This window comes from Cladophialophora psammophila, assembly GCF_000585535.1.
Source record: "Cladophialophora psammophila CBS 110553 chromosome Unknown aczJe-supercont1.26, whole genome shotgun sequence".
NCBI classification, from domain to species: domain Eukaryota; kingdom Fungi; phylum Ascomycota; class Eurotiomycetes; order Chaetothyriales; family Herpotrichiellaceae; genus Cladophialophora; species Cladophialophora psammophila.
This window is the reverse complement of record NW_006912947.1, coordinates 106,877-124,131: the sequence shown is the minus strand read 5'-3', so window position 1 is coordinate 124,131 and position 17,255 is coordinate 106,877. Positions and strand designations below refer to the sequence as shown.

At 50.8% G+C, this 17,255-nt stretch overlaps 5 protein-coding genes across 5 annotated transcripts; 2 read left to right on the top strand and 3 right to left on the bottom strand.

Moving 5' to 3' along the window:
• Window positions 1-249: 249 nt before the first annotated feature.
• Window positions 250-2,871, bottom strand: A1O5_11469 (uncharacterized protein; the record flags this gene model as incomplete). The annotated part of the gene is made up of 4 exons (XM_007752041.1): window positions 250-1,021; window positions 1,122-2,145; window positions 2,301-2,696; window positions 2,742-2,871. 4 exons carry the CDS (start codon window positions 2,869-2,871, stop codon window positions 250-252), a joined length of 2,322 nt encoding a protein of 773 aa, XP_007750231.1.
• Window positions 2,872-5,144: 2,273 nt separating this feature from the next.
• On the top strand, window positions 5,145-5,774 carry A1O5_11468 (uncharacterized protein; the record flags this gene model as incomplete). Its single annotated transcript, XM_007752040.1, has 3 exons — window positions 5,145-5,278; window positions 5,323-5,632; window positions 5,697-5,774. Coding segments are annotated over 3 exons (522 nt in total), but the record flags the coding sequence as incomplete, so codon positions are not given.
• A 2,093-nt stretch (window positions 5,775-7,867) lies between these two features.
• On the top strand, window positions 7,868-9,890 carry A1O5_11467 (uncharacterized protein; the record flags this gene model as incomplete). Its single annotated transcript, XM_007752039.1, has 2 exons — window positions 7,868-7,982; window positions 8,035-9,890. 2 exons carry the CDS (start codon window positions 7,868-7,870, stop codon window positions 9,888-9,890), a joined length of 1,971 nt encoding a protein of 656 aa, XP_007750229.1.
• Window positions 9,891-11,251: 1,361 nt separating this feature from the next.
• Window positions 11,252-13,199, bottom strand: A1O5_11466 (uncharacterized protein; the record flags this gene model as incomplete). Its single annotated transcript, XM_007752038.1, has 2 exons — window positions 11,252-12,580; window positions 12,636-13,199. 2 exons carry the CDS (start codon window positions 13,197-13,199, stop codon window positions 11,252-11,254), a joined length of 1,893 nt encoding a protein of 630 aa, XP_007750228.1.
• Window positions 13,200-15,071: 1,872 nt separating this feature from the next.
• On the bottom strand, window positions 15,072-16,098 carry A1O5_11465 (uncharacterized protein; the record flags this gene model as incomplete). The annotated part of the gene is made up of 2 exons (XM_007752037.1): window positions 15,072-15,460; window positions 15,525-16,098. Coding segments are annotated over 2 exons (963 nt in total), but the record flags the coding sequence as incomplete, so codon positions are not given.
• Window positions 16,099-17,255: the final 1,157 nt, after the last annotated feature.

Genomic DNA, 17,255 nt, shown 5'->3' with positions numbered 1-17,255 from the left:
TTACAAGAAATATATGAGGTCGTCATTGGATGCCAATGGCAGGCCGGGGGCCGGACGAGGTGTTGAGCTGGATCCAAGACAAGTTTGGGGATTACGTTTTTGACCTTCAAGACTCGGTTAGTTGATACTTTGTGGTCTACCGTCGATCCTGCTCGCCAGATCCGAGTAATGTTTAATCGCGGAAGGTAGCCTTGTGTTCACTGCTTGTATAGAAGGAGCACATATCTGCCCGGCATCCAATCAGGTCTGTCACTGTACAGCCAGGCACATAAGTTTAAGGAACCATTCCTCTTCCGTGATATACTCGGAACAGAGGTCCTTGAAATTTTGCAGAGCGACCGGATCGACGACGGGGGTATCGTCGTCGTCGCCGCCACTACTGCTGTATGTGCTGGGTGCGCCAACTCTATGTGCACGGCCCAGATTGTCTTGCGTGATCTTTGTCCCGTTCACGATCCATCCGGTGTATTGTGGGAAGGCGGTTGCAGGCGGCGTCTGTGGGCCCAACTCTCCCTGCTTGACGCCACCGCTAATGCTTGTCGGGTGCTTGGTGCTTCCCTCGACGCAGTAAGGCGAGGTTATGACGTCTCCCACACGGTTGGAAAACGCAAGCTCTGCCACCCGGTTCCAAAGCACCGTGATGTCCTCGATCATCTCCGGAGTATACCAGATCCTGCAATCGGCAGCCTCGTAAGCGAAGTGCAGGGGAGTGTTGTGCACCTCTCCCATTCGATAGGCGTTGAACGAGTTCACCCGTAGACCATCGGTCCCAAAGCGATTTCGAGGCCCATAATCCCAGTGCTCGAATGTCGGATCTCCAGATCCAGGGTGGGCATCAGTGTGATTCAGATATGCCGCCACCATAGCTTCCAACCAATCGCCGTTGAATACTCTGCTGCCTCTGACTCCGCCAATCGTTTGCATAGGACCTGTTTGTGGCCGTCCGCCAACAACGATGCTCATTACTTGGAACTTGTTTTTCAGATACTCGACGAATATCGAGCACGCAGACGCACAGATCCTGTAACAACTTGTTAGCAACCATCAGCAATTGGGGAGTGGCTGATGGAACAAAATTACGTTTCACAAAGGGCAAGGTAGTGCTCTGCACAAATTCTTACCCGTCAGTCAAGATAATCATATTTTCCGGGCTGAATGGCCACTGTGCTCCAGGAGTTGCTTGTGTGATGTTCATCTCCGTATGTTCAACCAAAGAGTAATCGTTATTTGTATAGTTTTCCTGGAAATAGGAGGTGAAATATCCCGGACCCTCGCGGTAGGGGCCATAGAAATGATTCACACTGTCAAAGTTCTTGGATACGGGCGACATGACAGCCTGGTAGGCAAAAGGCGAGTACCACTCCTCGGCTTCGAGTTCTTCCTTGTCCAGTTCGGTGGTGGGATCCTTGTCTTCGGCAATCTGGGTCATTTCGCTGTAGTACTGAATGACAGCTTGCTGAGCTCCTGAGGCCCTCATATTGGACTTGGTGTCGGGTGTCGTATCAGGAAATAGTTGTACCATCGTATCCAGGCACAATTCCACCGATCCTCCTCCATTCCCCTGCAGGTCGATTATAAGCTTCTTCTTGCCGTTCTCTGTGGCAGATGCCAGAATTTTTTGCAGGGCTTTCTGGAACTTTACATCCGAACTACCATTCTCGCCAGGGGAAAAGCTGGAAATGACTATGACCGCGACATCGGTTGGCACACTATCGCCCCAATACCCTTTGATGAAACCGCTATCGTCAGAGAGCACGTCAGGCGCAGGTAATTGCCGCTTCATTCTCGGTTTCGCATATGCAGACGCTCCAGACTCATCAATGGAATCTGGAACTGCGAAAAACCGCTCGTACATTCCATACCCATCAACAATTCCGGTGAGATTTCCCTCCCATTGCGCGTAGTTATTGAACGGTTTGGTTGAGCCATTGTGAAATGTCAGGTTTGTATAAGGTCCAGGATAAAACTCGGGACTGTCGAAAAGCAGTCCATAAGGATACATCAAGCCGTTATACAAAGCATCTGGGTCTTGTGATGTGCCGGTCAATGATTCGATCTGTATATATTCTTGAACATCAAAGCCATTGATCCTGATAATTGGAGAAAACTCTGCGTCTGATCGTAACCATGGGTGATCATCATCATCTCGATAGTATCTGTCCTCTGTTTCGTACGTTAGTGCCCGTGGTATGATTCTTGATGGGGATATAAGCTCATCTGTGGGAAGATGGAGCCGGGAAAAGTAACAGATTGCTGCCAGTGTTGAGACTACGACAACGATCCCCCCCTGGCGAGCTTACCAAAAAGATATACCAATGGGTTTTGTACTCCGTCTTCAGACAAGGAGATTAGGGACGATGCGGCCCGGTGAAAGGTCAGTGCGCCCAATATTGGGCCTTTTGTGGTAAAATGGTCGTCTTTTCCCAGCAGTGCCATCGTATGCAGATCAATTTGCAAGTCGTACTCGCTTGAATATTCATTTTTTGCCACCTTCTGTTGAATTTGACTCAGAGTATCAATGATATCAACAGGTGGGAAAAGCCATCCGGAGGGGGGGAAAGCTAAATAGTCAAGAGTGCTTTGGATCTCGAGATAGCCTCGAAGGCTATCAACCAAAGTTTGCGCATCTTCTTGTTTGACGGGTACTGAGCTTAGGCATTCGTACGCGAGTTCTGGGCTGAGTAGAAGCACGTCACCTAATTTCGTCAGCGGAGAAGGGCACAGCAGTCTAGATGATATACCATTGGAAAGATCGTATATGTCTGCAATTTTCGCGCAAGGATGGACATATCCCACTTCTGATCGTACTACTGCCGTCAAAAAGTGTCCCACCCATAATAACTGGGTAGAGACCCACAGCGGGAGGGCCATTATATGAGAACGAGCCAGAGATTGTCGCACATCAAGAGACGTCCCGTCTTCAGATCCTGTTTCTGTGAAAGATGTTTTCGAGTAGAAGGGTCACAAAGCCAGCAGGACAACGAGAAGGCGGAAAGAAAGCATAAAGCAAATGCTTGGGGGGAGGAAGGGGCGACTTTTGTTAGCTTTTCAAGATGGACGGGAAAAAAGGAGGATGATCACGTATCTGGGCTGAAGATGGGGCACCAGCCCGTCTTTTGCTCAACTTTCAAGGAGGAACAATCCTACGATTGACTAGCCAAGGAAGCCGCTCTGGGGCTAGCTCAGCCGCAAATTGGTAGGAGAAATTCCACCTTCTTTTGTGAACGAGTCGCTAAAGAAAGTAATGTGCTGGCTGGCGCTGGGAGAAGAATTGCCAGTACACATCTGCGACTTCTGGTCTGAGCTTTTCCATGTTCTTATTTATGGATATTTTGCACTCAGTCTGACCATAGAACATTGAAGTCGGAAGGGGAAGAGCTGAAAATTGTTCGTATTCGGGGCCATAGGGCGGAAATCCATCCCTTGGCAAGGAGCCTGCCAAGACATAGACGGAGCGCTTTCTCCACAAATATAGAAATCAGATTCAGCTCGATGGGCAGTTGAATGTAATCTGGAGGACAGGGCTAGGTCGGTTGGTTAGTCTATTGATGGAGAAAAAGCTATCTGGAGTGGCAGTGAGCAAGAACGAGGTATTCAGCTGTCGAGCTATGTACCCAGTAGGTGAAGGGTCGTCGCAATGCCAAGACCAAACAAGTCTAGCCGAATTAGGCTAGCAGCCTGCCAACATGGGCCTCTCTACCTGGAAGAGCAAAGAACTGCATTTCCGCTCAGTCGAACGATGCTCTACATGGACTCTGAGACTGAATGTTGTTCTAAAATGAAGCCTGAGTATTGCCACATTTCCAACGACATGTCAAAATCATGGGGTCCCTCAGTTACGTTCAAGCAACCAACAGCGCAGCCAGAAATCCAGTCAGGAGTCCACCCTCTGCATTACTAAGCCTGATTGTTGGAGGAGCAGCAGATTTTGAGGTAGATGGAGAAGCCGAAACCGATGATGTGGATGGCGATATTGTTTGGGTTGAGGAAGTAGAAGACTGCGTTGTAGACGGCGTTGAGGACGCAGAGCTTCCACCACCCTCGATGGTGTCAAATGCTGGATCGTCTGCATACTGTGCAGAAACACCCGATGAATTGCTGCATGCAGATGAGGGTGTGCCCATTCCTGCGACAAAGTTCGCGTGCATGCACTAAGGTTTCGAAAAGATCAGTTGAGGCAGTTCCTTGTTTATTCCAGCGCGCAAAATTCACACTCTAAATGCATCAGGGGTTGAACACATACCTGGAAATGCACGCCATCCTCTGCATCCTGGATGACTTGGAGCAACCCGGGGGATCCTGCCCAAGAAGCCGGTACTGTGAGGGCAGGCTCGCAGAAACTGTTCAGACCGAATTCTTCGACGATTGGGATTAGGATAGTCTAGTTGGGTGTGGTCAGAGATGTGCCCAACAAGGCACGGTAAGCAAAATATGCTTGTGCATGAAGGGTTGTGAGGCCGACGGCATCACCTCCGACGTGGAAATCTGTTATATTGTCGGAGCTGGATGGACTGAAGCCGCCGCAGGGCGATTGGGCTTCATTATTAATGTTGTTTCCGAGAGGTGGCGGCGTTAGAACAATGAAGTGAGAAGCACAGATTGGCGGGGATATGAGGGCGAGGAGCGAGGTGACTTTGGCGTTTCTCATGACTTCTTGCTGGCTGGCAGTTTTACTTTAGCTGTACGGTTTGGAGAAGAAAGGAGGAAGAGAACACCAGAGGGCAAAAAAAAAGGGCGACCGCTGTCTCTCGTAGAAGATGTGATGTCGAAACACATGGCAGACTGCATTGGTAGCCGAATATCCGTGTCTGCATGGCTCTTCTAACAGGGCTGGTGTTGGGAGGAAACTTGCTCAACTTCGGCCAACTTCCGGCTTGGTGCTAGCCTCGCAGACTAGCTTCGTAGACGACCACAACAAATGTTCTGTTGATAGGTTTAGGGCCCATGTGGCTTGCAAAGAGTCAACGGACCATCGACTCCTGTCACGCTCGACAAGCTTTTGCGTGAAGCATTAAATGAGCTTGAGCAAGATAAGCATCCTGATCATAAATGCTTCGCACCCGCCCTTGTGGAATGCATGATAGCAGTTCATCTTTGACAAGAGTCGCCCTCAGCTGCAACCCATTCGATTTAATATTGACAAGATGCGGTCTTCAATGCTCTGTCTTGGGATCGCGCCCCTGATTTCGCTGGTGTCTGCACACACCCAAATCTGGTATCCTCAGTGGCGCGCAGACTCTTTCGACCTACCGTTTTCGCAGAGGATCTATCCCTATATGTGAGGACTTTTTTTCACTAGAGCACGACCCAGGGCTCACACAGACTTCTTTGGTTTCTAGGTGCCGGGATATCTGATAACTCAGCAACACCTCGAACTGAGTGGCCTCTCACCGGAGGATCTCTCAATGTCACTCTCCATGATGCTGCCGCTTACATCTTCGTCAACCTCGGCTTCGGGGCGAACTCGTCAGATTTTAACATCACCTTGTTCTCTGCGCCGCTCAACGAGACCGGGCCAGGAAATCTTTGCTTCCCCAAGCTGACACTACCGCCTGGTCTCCCCATTCAGGAGGGGACGCAGGTGTCGATCCGATTTGCAACAGCCGGTCACAATGGTGAAGGCTTGTACAACGTATGCATAACACCTTATTCACCCAGGATTGCCCCAGGCTCTGGCTGATTGATCTTCAAAACAGTGCGCCGACATTACCTTCACCAATAACGCCACTCTCTTGCCTTCGGATCAGTGTCAGAACAGCTCAACTGTGAGCGTTACTACCTTTGGTTCTTGCTCGTCCCCATCGACGAATTCCAGCTCTGAGTCGAGCTCCGCCACAGCCTCGAGCTCATCCGCTGCGGGGACATTCGTTCCCTCCGCATTGATACTTTTAGCGAGTCTGTTTGTAGTTGTGTGGTAGACTTTAGTACATCACAAGCGCCAACAGGAGGGAATGGAGGCTGGAATAGGGGAGGTACGGCGGCCACACACGCAGAAAGAGAGAGAGAGAGAGAGTGTGTGTGTGTGTGTGTGTGTGTGAGCACAGGGCTGAGGAAGAGCAAAGGAGACTGGGGACCTCAGGAGCTAGAATTTGACGCCAAGACGCTTATATAATGGCGCTAAGTCGATATTGGTCAGATTGGTTCACTGAAATTGTGACCTCCTGGCCCTGTTTTGCCCGTTTTGCCCGTTTTTCCCGACTCGCCGAGTAAGAATCTTCTTTTCCTGCATAAATCCTCCATTCATGAGAGTCCGACATTCGAGATATCCATGTCGCCAATCGTTTCAACACCGCAATTAACGACTGTTGAGCTAAGGCTAGGGCGATTCTCATCCTATGCACCACAATCCTGCGGAGTTTTCCAAGAACAACACAAATGAGCACGGGAGCTGATGCCGAATTTCACTTTGAGGAACAAATTCGCACCAGCCCCTGCCGTTTTTTTCGGGTATCCCAGATTCTGAAGACAAACCTGCAGGCTTGAGTTGGTCCAGAATGCTATATTGCTCTGCAGGCGTCTTCACCAGCGACTGTCTCTCCAGATGACCCCTTGTGTCTCTCCATCATTACAGATAGAATCAGAATGCAGAAAAATGAGTCCTGGGTTCAGCTAAGGCAGTCTACACTAACTATTGCTTCCTGATCCCATTCTTCACTTCTCCAAATCTGTCAACCAATCGATATGCCGCTCAGCTTAACTGGCGAGAAAATGGAGCGCTCGACACGCACGAAGCAGCCAGGAAGCCCCCTCTAAGCCGTTGTGACGACGAGCAGGAGATGACCCCGTCAAGATCATATTGGGGTTCAAAGACGTCACCCACAAACCTAACAAAATGACCGACTAGAGGCCACGCTTATGCGATGAATAGCTGCAAGGAGAGCCACGGTACCGCATCAAGGCGAACCGCGTGAATCGAAATTCAATCATGCCCTACTGCTACATCGATATCTCTAAAGAAGCTAGAAATGGGGATGGCGCAGTTCGTTCCCTCTCTCTTTACCATGTCCCGTGGGTCTTGGTCTATCCTCCAGGATCTCACGCGTGTTTGTTGCTGGGCTCGCAGCGAGGCGTACAGACCTTCCGTCTTCGCTTTCCATTGTCCGCTGGCTGCATATAATATATTACGGTCTCACCGGCTAGGAGTGTCATTTGTCCTTCTGGAGTTCGAAGGTCTGTGCCTATAAATGGCAGACATTTGCTGTCAAGATACTCTGCTAGTCTCCGCCTTGTGCGCTGATCCCGAGGTAGTTAACCGAGGCAGAGTGGGGGTGTTTATGTCCTTCCTTGAGGCCCCAACAAGCTCACACGACTTTGAGGAGAAGCTCCAAATAATTATACTATCGGGAATTTGTTCGTAAACACTGAGTATCCTATCATCACTTCCATGCTGAAGGCGGATTGCCGCGTTTCATGGCATCAGGAGTACTCGTGACCCGCACCATCAATGAGGCTTCCGGCCTATCACAAGTCAATTCCGTAAGCTATTTTCAAGCCTCACCGAAACTCCTACGATAGCAACTTCATCCTCATCATTCTGCCACTTTTTTTTTTCTGACCTTGTATAGTCAAACATGAGCAACTCAACCCAGACCAACCATTCAAAACCCCAGAGCTCTTCGGGCATACGGTTTATTTCGACAAAGCCTGTGAAGAGACGAGCCTCGCAGGCTTGCACCCAATGTCGACATCGAAAAGTCCGCTGTGACTTTATCTTCCGCCGTCCAGCATCCTGCACCAACTGTCGACTAGATGGAATGGTCTGTGAAGTCCCAAAGAGCAAACGTCGCAGGTAAATGTATATCCCTGTGGATTATGATCACTGGCTTGACGTAATCCTAGATCCAGTTATGTTGAGACATTCTGTTCAATGACGCCAGCTACCCTTCTTTCGCAGGAAGTGGCTGCAAGCACACCATGGCATGAGAATACGTCGCCTTCCGATGATCAGGGGAATGAACCTCAAGGTGGTTGCCCGGAGAAAGGTTTGCTAGCCGCCGCCAGATTTCGCCGCTCTCCCGCTCATTCATCCCACAGAATCAGTCCAGGAGGTTGTGGCGGAGCCCGAGGGGACTCTTGAACCGGCAGATGATTCCATCATGTGGACGATCATGTCCAACCAGTTCGATCCGTCATGTCAAAAGGGCCAGCCCCCTGAGAAAACACCACAAATTATCCTACCACATTATCTTCGCCCAATTCCGACGCATATCTCCAACGAAGACCTCGACTACCTCCAAAGGAAAGGAGCTTTTGATATCCCGGCGACCATTCAACGCAACGAGCTGCTTCGGTGTTACATCCAATATGTGCACCCTCTTTTACCCATCATCGATCTCCGCGACTTCCTGCGTGCCATTGACAGAGACGACCCTAGCGACACGATCAGCTTGATGCTACTTCAAGCAGTCATGTTTGCGGGCACCACGTTTATTGACATGAATTACGTTACGGGCTACGAGAATCGCCGGGCTTACCAAAGGGGATATTTCCAAAAGGTCAAAATGCTCTACGACCTGGACTTTGAGGAGGATCGAGTCACTATTATACAGTGCGTTTTACTAATGACATACTGGTACGAGAGCCCCAACCATCCCAAAGACATTTGGTACTGGGTTGGAATAGCGGTTGCCTTTGCGAGATCCGTCGGTCTCAACTGCATTCCCCAGGAGAGTTCCGGCACCGTCCAGGAGAAGAGGCTTTGGAAGCGAATATGGTGGGGCTGCTATATGCGTGATCGGCTGGTCGCAGCGGGGATGCGGAGGACGATGAGGATCAAGGAGGAGGAATGCTGCGTCGAGGGACTGGGCATCGAGGACTTCGAAGCATGCACCTCCCTGTCTGATTTCGAACACATGATTGGGTCCGCCTGCGCCACCGGCGATGGGCCAACTCACGCAAACCTGGTCCGGCTCTGCATAGCTTTGGTCGAGCTATGCAAAATCGTTGCAGATATTCTGACATTACAGTACGAGACACCATCGCAGAAGATCGGTGGAACTCACGAAGCCACTATGAAGCTGCTGCCCAAGTCGCCGTCCTCCGCAACCGAAGTGGGAAGGCGCGATCGAGACCTCGAAACGTGGTACGAAGGATTGCCCGTGGAGGTACGCTATTCGTTTTCCGAGACGCAACATGATTCGAGTCCTGTCGGCGACCGTGTTGTGTATCTGCACAGCGCGGTGGTAGCTAGCGTCTATATCGCCATCACCAGTACCCTGCATCGGCCGCTGTGCATGATCGCCTCCGCAAAGCATCTGACGGAGACTCAGAAGGGGTCCAAGATGAAGGTATATGATGCTGCAAGCAAGGTGGCCTCCCTGTATCGGGACATCGTCGCCCGCAACATGACCGACAGTGTCCCCAATACAAGCGTGGCCGTCTTGCTCCCGGCCTGTGTTGTCCTTCACGCAGATGCCCGGTCAACCACCTCGGCAACGAGTCGAGAGTCGCAGGAACGCCTTCAGGATTGCGTCAAGGTCTTGCAACGACTACGCGAAATGTACGCCTCGGCAGATTTTGCGCTGTTGGTGCTCTCTCAAGCGATCCAGAAATTAAATCCTGCCTCGCGAGGTCCTGTATCTCAACAGGCAACAGCTCTAGAGTCCAAAGCTGGCCAAAGCAAGGTCCATTCTACGTCGCAGCAGGATCTAGGCCTGACGGACTCTCCTCTATCATCCCAAGAGAAGCAGTCTCTGCCTAGCTCCAAACCACCTCATTCTCAGCCTTCGTCGATTTCAGTGCCGACGAGTACGGAATGCGCTCACTTGACGGAGCCACATTGGCAAGTCAAAGAAGCCGCCCATAGAGAGAGTCGACGTCACCAAATGCACAGCCATCATCAGATTGACGGCGTGAATGATTTGTGGTGGGATGATTTAGTAAATTTCTAAGCCTCTTACAGACAGAAGAACGACCAACGCGTAGGCAAGGCCGAAGGCACCTGCAACGTGTCTGGGCGAGCGGGAAAGGGCATGATTTCCCATATGTACGTGTAGCCGAAGGCGTTCATGATGACGCCGCCGCCGACCTGGGGAACCAGCATGACTCAGATCTCGACAGAGTTGTCGGTCCGTTTCTAGTTAGCCCAGAAGACACGCTTCAGGATCGACAAATAAAGGTGACATAATGCTGCCCATGATTGTGAAGATCGCGCGACGCCGGCCGTAGCTGTCGAACCACTACCGGAGGAGTTGCACAGAACACCAACCACCAGGATCGCAACCTCTCAAAACAATGTCCTCGGCAATCGACTTGCGCGGGAAGGCTTGGGAGCACCAGATCAGCTCCCTCTTTGCTCTGCCCTGATTCCTGTTCATTCGCGGCATCAAACGGTGAACGAGGTCTGCGTGTAGAAACATGTGCGTTACAGGCTGGCAGTCTCTGGACCTGGAGTCATCAACAGAGAAATTTTGTGGAGCATCGAGCATGAAGCGGACCTATATCAATCTGGACTGAGGAACGAAGAGGGCCAATGTCTCGCCCATAATCCATATGCCAGTGTCGCGAAAAGCAATCCGACCACGAAAAAAGGTGGCGAAATCTACCTCGCCGACCGCAACGCAGCTGGACGGGTTCCAAGACCTGTATGAACAAACCTGCCTGTGCTCAACAGAAATAGCAGGACGGCGCATGATCTGAAAGGGGGTGGTCGCTTGGCCAGGCCTGTCGAAAGGGAAAAGGGTGACGAAGTCGAAGCCCTACAGACTCGGTTTCGCTTTCCGGTGTTTCCGTTCTAGGAAGTTGGCCGCGGCTACCCCCTTTCAGTTAGTGTAGAGGGGTGGAAAAGGGGACGTCCCAAATAGCTTTAGGGCGATGGCCAAGACAGCGCCTTGGCGCGCACGGGCCACAGTTACCATACGAGGCTTGTACTGTACTGGGTAGAGTCTCCGCTCAGTAATTAGGCCGTGCGCCAAGATAACTAAATGGGGAAGATATGCCAAGTTTCGGAAACTCCCCCTTCATTGAAAAGGGGCGTCTTCCATAATAGAATAGGACCAATACTCAATGCGGAGGGATGGAGGGTGAGAAGCTATCGGTAGAAGGAAAAGTCCCCAAGGGACAAACTGCGATGATTTTGATCTACCTTTGAACCGCCCTTTTGTCGAGATCCGGCTCATCCCAAGCGTATCTCATAAACCAAGGCACTGAGACTCCTCACCTCCATCTCATCCCTTGAAACCCGGCACTGAGAACCCTCCATCTCATACGCAAATTGGCAAAGGAAGTATAGTCCGCCATTGGCCAAACCCCCTCAGGCCCCTGCTAGCAAACTTACATTTTCAATCAGTTCAAAGTCGAAAAAGTTCTCGATTCCATAAAACAGGTCCTGGCCGCCTAATTCAAACACCGATCCGAACGAATCTCGAGCGGTGCTTAAGGAACCGACGGGAAGCTGATGACCGGGTAGTTGATCAGGAACGACTCCTTCCATAAAGCTGGGGGTGGCACATTCGTTCGTGAATCGAGACCGGCCCGAACCCGAGGTGCCGCTCGGAGATGCAGCAGTATACTCCTGGCTAGCTGGGGTAGCCGAAGAGCCTCTGGCGGCTTGTACCGCGGATTCAACAATCCGTGTGACGTCTGTGGCCGCCTCATTCATTTGCCCGAGTTCACGTAGGATCGTCAGACAAGTGTCGAGATGCTCCAAGGCTGAATTGCGGATGAACCCTCCGGTTGACCTCGCGTCTAGTAGATGGACAAACACAGCCGTGCAGACCGTGGCTATGCCAGTTGTTGGCATTGAAGGCGTCAATTGTTGCTCGTGCAACGCTTTGTGGATGGCGGTGATCTCGGATGCAGCTTGCCTGACTGACTTGGTGTGCCCCTGAGCATCCAGTGCTTCGTTATCTTCAAGCCAGTCCTCTCCGTTCTGTAAGCACTTCGTCCATCCCGAAATTGACACTTCACTCTTATGCAGCATGATCAAAGCCATGAGTTGAGTCAAATGCAATATCGACATGGTCATCTGCAATGACCTATCTGCATCCTCGGACAAATTCAAAGCCGTATTGAAAGATGTCAACTCCATCGGTAGCTGAAGACGCCAATCTTTCAATTCTGACTCAAGTTGCCAAATCCTGGCATTCCGGTTGCTTTGGCAACTAACAAAATCATCACTGGAACAAGAAAGTCGTAGGATACGGTAAATAATAAGTGCAAGCTTTGCCTTCTCGATCCACGCCATCTCGAGCCGCCGTTGTATCCACGGATCTCTTCGAAGCTTTCCGGTTTCCGGGAGATGTGAATAGTTAGTGGCTTGAGACTTGTTCATGAATGCCTCGTGTTGGAGCAAGGGCGTCCGATGGGGTGAGATTCGGGGCGGCCTCCCCAGGGTCAGGCAGATATCGCACTCTTTCATGATGATAGTCCACCAAATTCTCTGGCGCAATAGCTGATCGTTCTTGGGAAGGTTGGCGTCACTTTCGGCTTTATGAATTTTCAGGGAGCATGCCTGGCTGATAGCAATACCCATCCAATAAAACGGGTCCCTGGAGTGTTCGTTGCTACCCCAGCTGATAAGTAGGAGGGCTGCCTGGCATGCTACTAAGCGGTCCGCCTCAACATCCATGTCAAATAAGACCTGAACACAAAATTAGGCATGCCATTCAGAATGGGGTCTGCTTTCCAGGGCGAACCTTGGCTTTGGTGTAATACTGTTTCCTCGCTGCGACTTTCGAATCGAAACCGTAATCAAGAATTGTCTGTATGTCGACAGCGGCTAAGCCAGCGCACATGACCGCATGATACAGAAGTAGAGATATCTTCTTCTGAAGATCCCCAAAGACGACGTCGACAAATTCATCAAAGTCGAGAACAGGGACCAGTGGGTGGATGAATTCTGCATATCTGCGGATGACGATCTTCTCCAGGTCTGCAGGTAGAAATGTAAAGCAATGACGCGCCTTTAGATAATGCAAATCATCCACATCGAGGTGGGATGGGAGAGACTTGATAAAACGGGGGAGATACAGGTCCGAAAGAACATCAGCTCTGCCAATGGATCTATTGGAGGAAGCGTCCGGGGAAGTTTGAGGAGTGCAATCAACCTCGACAGGCACTCCGCCTAGTTGAGCTGCCACGCGACCGCTTTCTGTGGACTGCATATCTTCATCTTGGAATATGTCATTGTAGACATCCATAGACGTTGCACTTGTGGTTATGTCTGGCGATGTAAGGATGATTGGCGCAGTCAAGGCCATGTTGACTGTATCATATGGTCTGAACTAGGTCAGCAGGGCTGAAGGGGATGTTAAGTCGAGAAAGGAGAGGGATTTTACCTGCGACGTTTACTTTTCGGCACCTCGCAGACGACGCTATCTAGTCGACAATTTGTGCATGATGCTGGTGACTTCAAGACAAAATCGCAGCGAACCTTTCGATTCCTGCACTGGGTGCATGCTTGGGAGGCTCGCTTTTTCACGGGCTTCGTCGGAATGAAACGGACAGTTGAAGAGTCCTGTGCTTTGGAAGCCTTCGTATGAGGCGACATAGGGGCGTCTGTAGCAGCGCGACAGATTTGCGAGAGGTGTGCAACGTGGTGCTAAGGTGGAAGTTTCAGCTGTTGGGCTGGAAGGAAGAGGCGGAATATCCTCAGTCGAAGGATCGGGGAGGTCGATGCAGTAGGCGTCGAGTGAAATTCGAGTACCTAGGCATTTGTCGTTGTTTTAGCAATGCCCAGAAGTGGTCGCTGAGGGTCTCGGCCTGGATGGTCTCCGCGCACATGTGTGCTAGGTACTAAGTCTGTCCATAAGGCCACCGCTTTTTCCTTCGTGGGTCGACTCCCCGTAGGTTCTCCGCTCGCCCGGTAATAGAAGGCCAGCGGAATGTTCCTTTGCCGCGGTTAACTATTTCAGGACCAATGAGCATTTCGCCTCAAAACAGACACCACTCCGCTCTCTTGTCATTCTCGTCGTTTCCCACACCAACGTGGACAAGAAAGGTTGCTGTTACCCCTTGTACGCGAATTTGATGTCTTTCGTCGAGGCCTCCTGGGTGCCGAATGTAGAGCAAATGACGCACAGCTTTAAGATACGTGCTTGTTAGAAGTAGCTGGGTCAAAGCTATCATAGCCTGGTCCCTGACGAATCTGGAACAAAAGAGTAGTCCTCTAGTCATCGAGGGTGAATAAGACCGGCAGAAGGCCCAAATCTGGAATCTGGTATGAGTGAGAGCTTCAACAATACCCTTCGATGGGTTAAACTGGTCCTTCACATCACTGGGTAGGTATACAGCAGAAACATTCCCAGGCGAAACAGAATTGTCGAATACCGCAGTGATCAGGTCAACTGCATGCTAAAGCGTCCAACTCTAGCAGCTCTGACAAATGCCATGCAATGGCATGGCACCTTCAACGCTGGACACTCTCAGATTATCTTGATCCTTCTTCGACGATTGAAGTGTGCTGGAAAAGCGGGAGGCGGGACGGCATAACCAGGTTGGCTAATGTGTGAAAACATTCCGACGCGATAGAAAGTGCCACTTTGACCTTCGACGGGGACAAGGACAAGCCCTTCTTCGCAGATTTCCTCTTCGTGGGTTCTTGTTGGACCTCTCCATGGGCGCTGTTCGACCTCGTGCGAAAGCCTCCGGACCAGGCCAATGCGTATCTCAAAGTCTCGTTCCATCCGAACATCTGGCAAGAGAGAGAAAGTCTCGTGAGGGTCCTGTGGATGGCACACATGGGTGCCAGGAAGCTTCTTTCCCTTCAGATTTCTCGGGTAGTATGTGCGTATCAGTGGCAGCTCTATCTCAAGTTGATACACTTCAAGCTCTGCTGATACCTGGTTCCTGTCAAGTGATGGCTCGTAATTGACAATTGTGCAACTTGTGAATATCTTCGTCATCCTATCAAATATCCGCTTGTTGAAGGTGGTATAGGAGGTATCAATCCTTCCGTCAATGGTCATCCACGACCACGTGGGTTTCTTCCTCGCAGCCAAAGGAAGATAAGGTGATGGCTTCGATGACATATGTCCGGATTTTTTGAGTGTTCGCCGGCCTTTGCGAGCAATAGACAACCATGGCAGATTCTGGGGCATTAACTCCTTCCAGTGCCCAGAGACTCAGGTCATGCCCGTCCGACGCTGAACCAACGATGCTATACCTGCAAGGGCAACGGAGTGATCGCATTTGAAGGTCAAATTAGCATTTGTGTAGGCGTCAACCACAGAGTTCCAGCTTTTGTTGATCTCTTCTCCCACTCTGGGTCGAGAGGTAGAGCGTAGCGCAGTGGCGAATTGAATTTTTATCGAATAGAGGGAGTCGCTTTCCGGCTGGGCATCTCTCGACTTGAGGTCTAACCAGAACTCTGAAGCATTCTTGGAGCAACATTGCCAAACTAAGCCTTGTAGACCAAAATAGATGATTCGTGGAGACAATAGTCTTTCTAGGACCACCCAGGCTCGTCTCAGGAGGGGAACCGTCCCAAGCCCTACGAGCGTTTTCGTGTCTTTGAATACTTCTTTCGGAAAGCCAGTGGTAGAGTCTGACGAAAGCAGATTTTCCAGTGTCACACCCAAGTGTACCCTCGAGTCGAGCAAAATAGCCATGGGCGTAAATCTCCTCGAAGAGCTTACAAGGTCGTCTAGCCATCGAACATCTTTCAACAAAGCAGGAGACATCACCGTGTGCTCCCACAGCTGCTATCGTGCAATCTGACCGGCCGTAGACATCGGTCATTTTGGGCGATTCAGCCAGCCAATCATCCCTAGAGTCTTGAATTATGCAGAGCGAGTCAATCCAGATGAATCTGTATCCTAGATTTCGTGTGATTTTGAATGCCTGACGGATATTCAGAGACAGGCCTTCTTCCGGTATAGCATCCTGCATTTTGACAAGATTTTCTTTCAGCAATCGCACTCTGGGAACTTCACCCCAGCAGTGACTCAATGGTAGATACCGAGGGTCGAGAGAGGACAAGTCACCCCGGGCTTGAAGACGGGCCGGTTTACTCGACACATCGATCAATCTCGCAAGCCGAAAATTTGTTGGAGCGTGCCCGCCAACACTGGAGGAGAACTCAGTGCAAGCTTTATGAAGACTGTGGCACGCCTGGATCCAATCTTTGACGAGGGCCATAGACTCGGGGGATGCCGTAGTGGTCGAGCACTGAGCCGGATGTGCGGTATCTGGGGGCGGTAATCTAACATCCGGATGGAATTCAATATCTTGTTGCGAAGACTGACACAATGAAGAGACCAGAATAAGGAAACCCACCAGTACTCGCATAAACTGGAATTATGCAGATTGTTAATGTGGGTGCTGTGGTTCCGACCTCGATCGAGCAGGCTATGGCGCCCGAATCGCCTCTTATCTCGAACTTGATACGTGTTTCATTTGGTGTGACAGATGCACTCTTTAGACTAGTCATGAAACTATCGTCTTTTGAGTGTATGCGATCTCGAATGATAGCACAGAAGTGGCAAGTTTGATCTACTGAATGGAGGGGATTGTGGACTGTTCCATGGTAAAGGAGTTCTTGTGCAATCGAGAGAGCTCGTCCGGGACCATCAGCGATATCATTGGGTGGAAGGAACGGCAGACAGTATTTTGACGGTACATCCTTCAGTGTATTTGACTGCTCGAATATGGAGGGGCAAAGAGCACAGAACTTGTGTAGTACGGCCTCACTGGCAGCCATGATCGCGTCGTCTAACCCGTGCAAAGCAGGGAATATGCCTGGTTCAGCGAACCAAGCCAGGGCAGTCAACCTGTCTCGTTAGTGATCCAGCCTCGACAAGACACATCGCCTCAGAGACAGCCACTTTAGCTGAATCGGTGGTCAGCTTGCATAGCCCGGTACGACGTTAGTAGCAACTATGAAGAAGCGGGCTGACAGTCCAACGGGCAATGCGTTGAGACTGTGGCAGGAGCACTTGCATGACTGCGGCCCCGTCTGGATGGCCTCGTCGACACTGGAACTCGGTTGATATAATATCGATGGAAGTTGGGTCGCTTGGTCGAGGACGGGCCCAAGTCAAGAATAAATGGCACGGTCTGGTCAGACGAGGAGTAGTTGATGATGTTCTTGTGATGTTCAAGGATGTTCAAGGATGTTCAAGGTAAATATTCTGTCAGACCGTGTCACTGATTTTTCCATGCGGCTTGGTGTGGAGTCGCGATTTTGTGCTCCATCTTGCGCGCCCCGAACAGAAAGAATGACTCAATCGCACCACCACTACGGAGTAATACCTGATCTCTCCTCTTCGCTGACTTGATTCTCAGCAACCCCCTCCCCCCAAAGGCTCGCGCTTCTA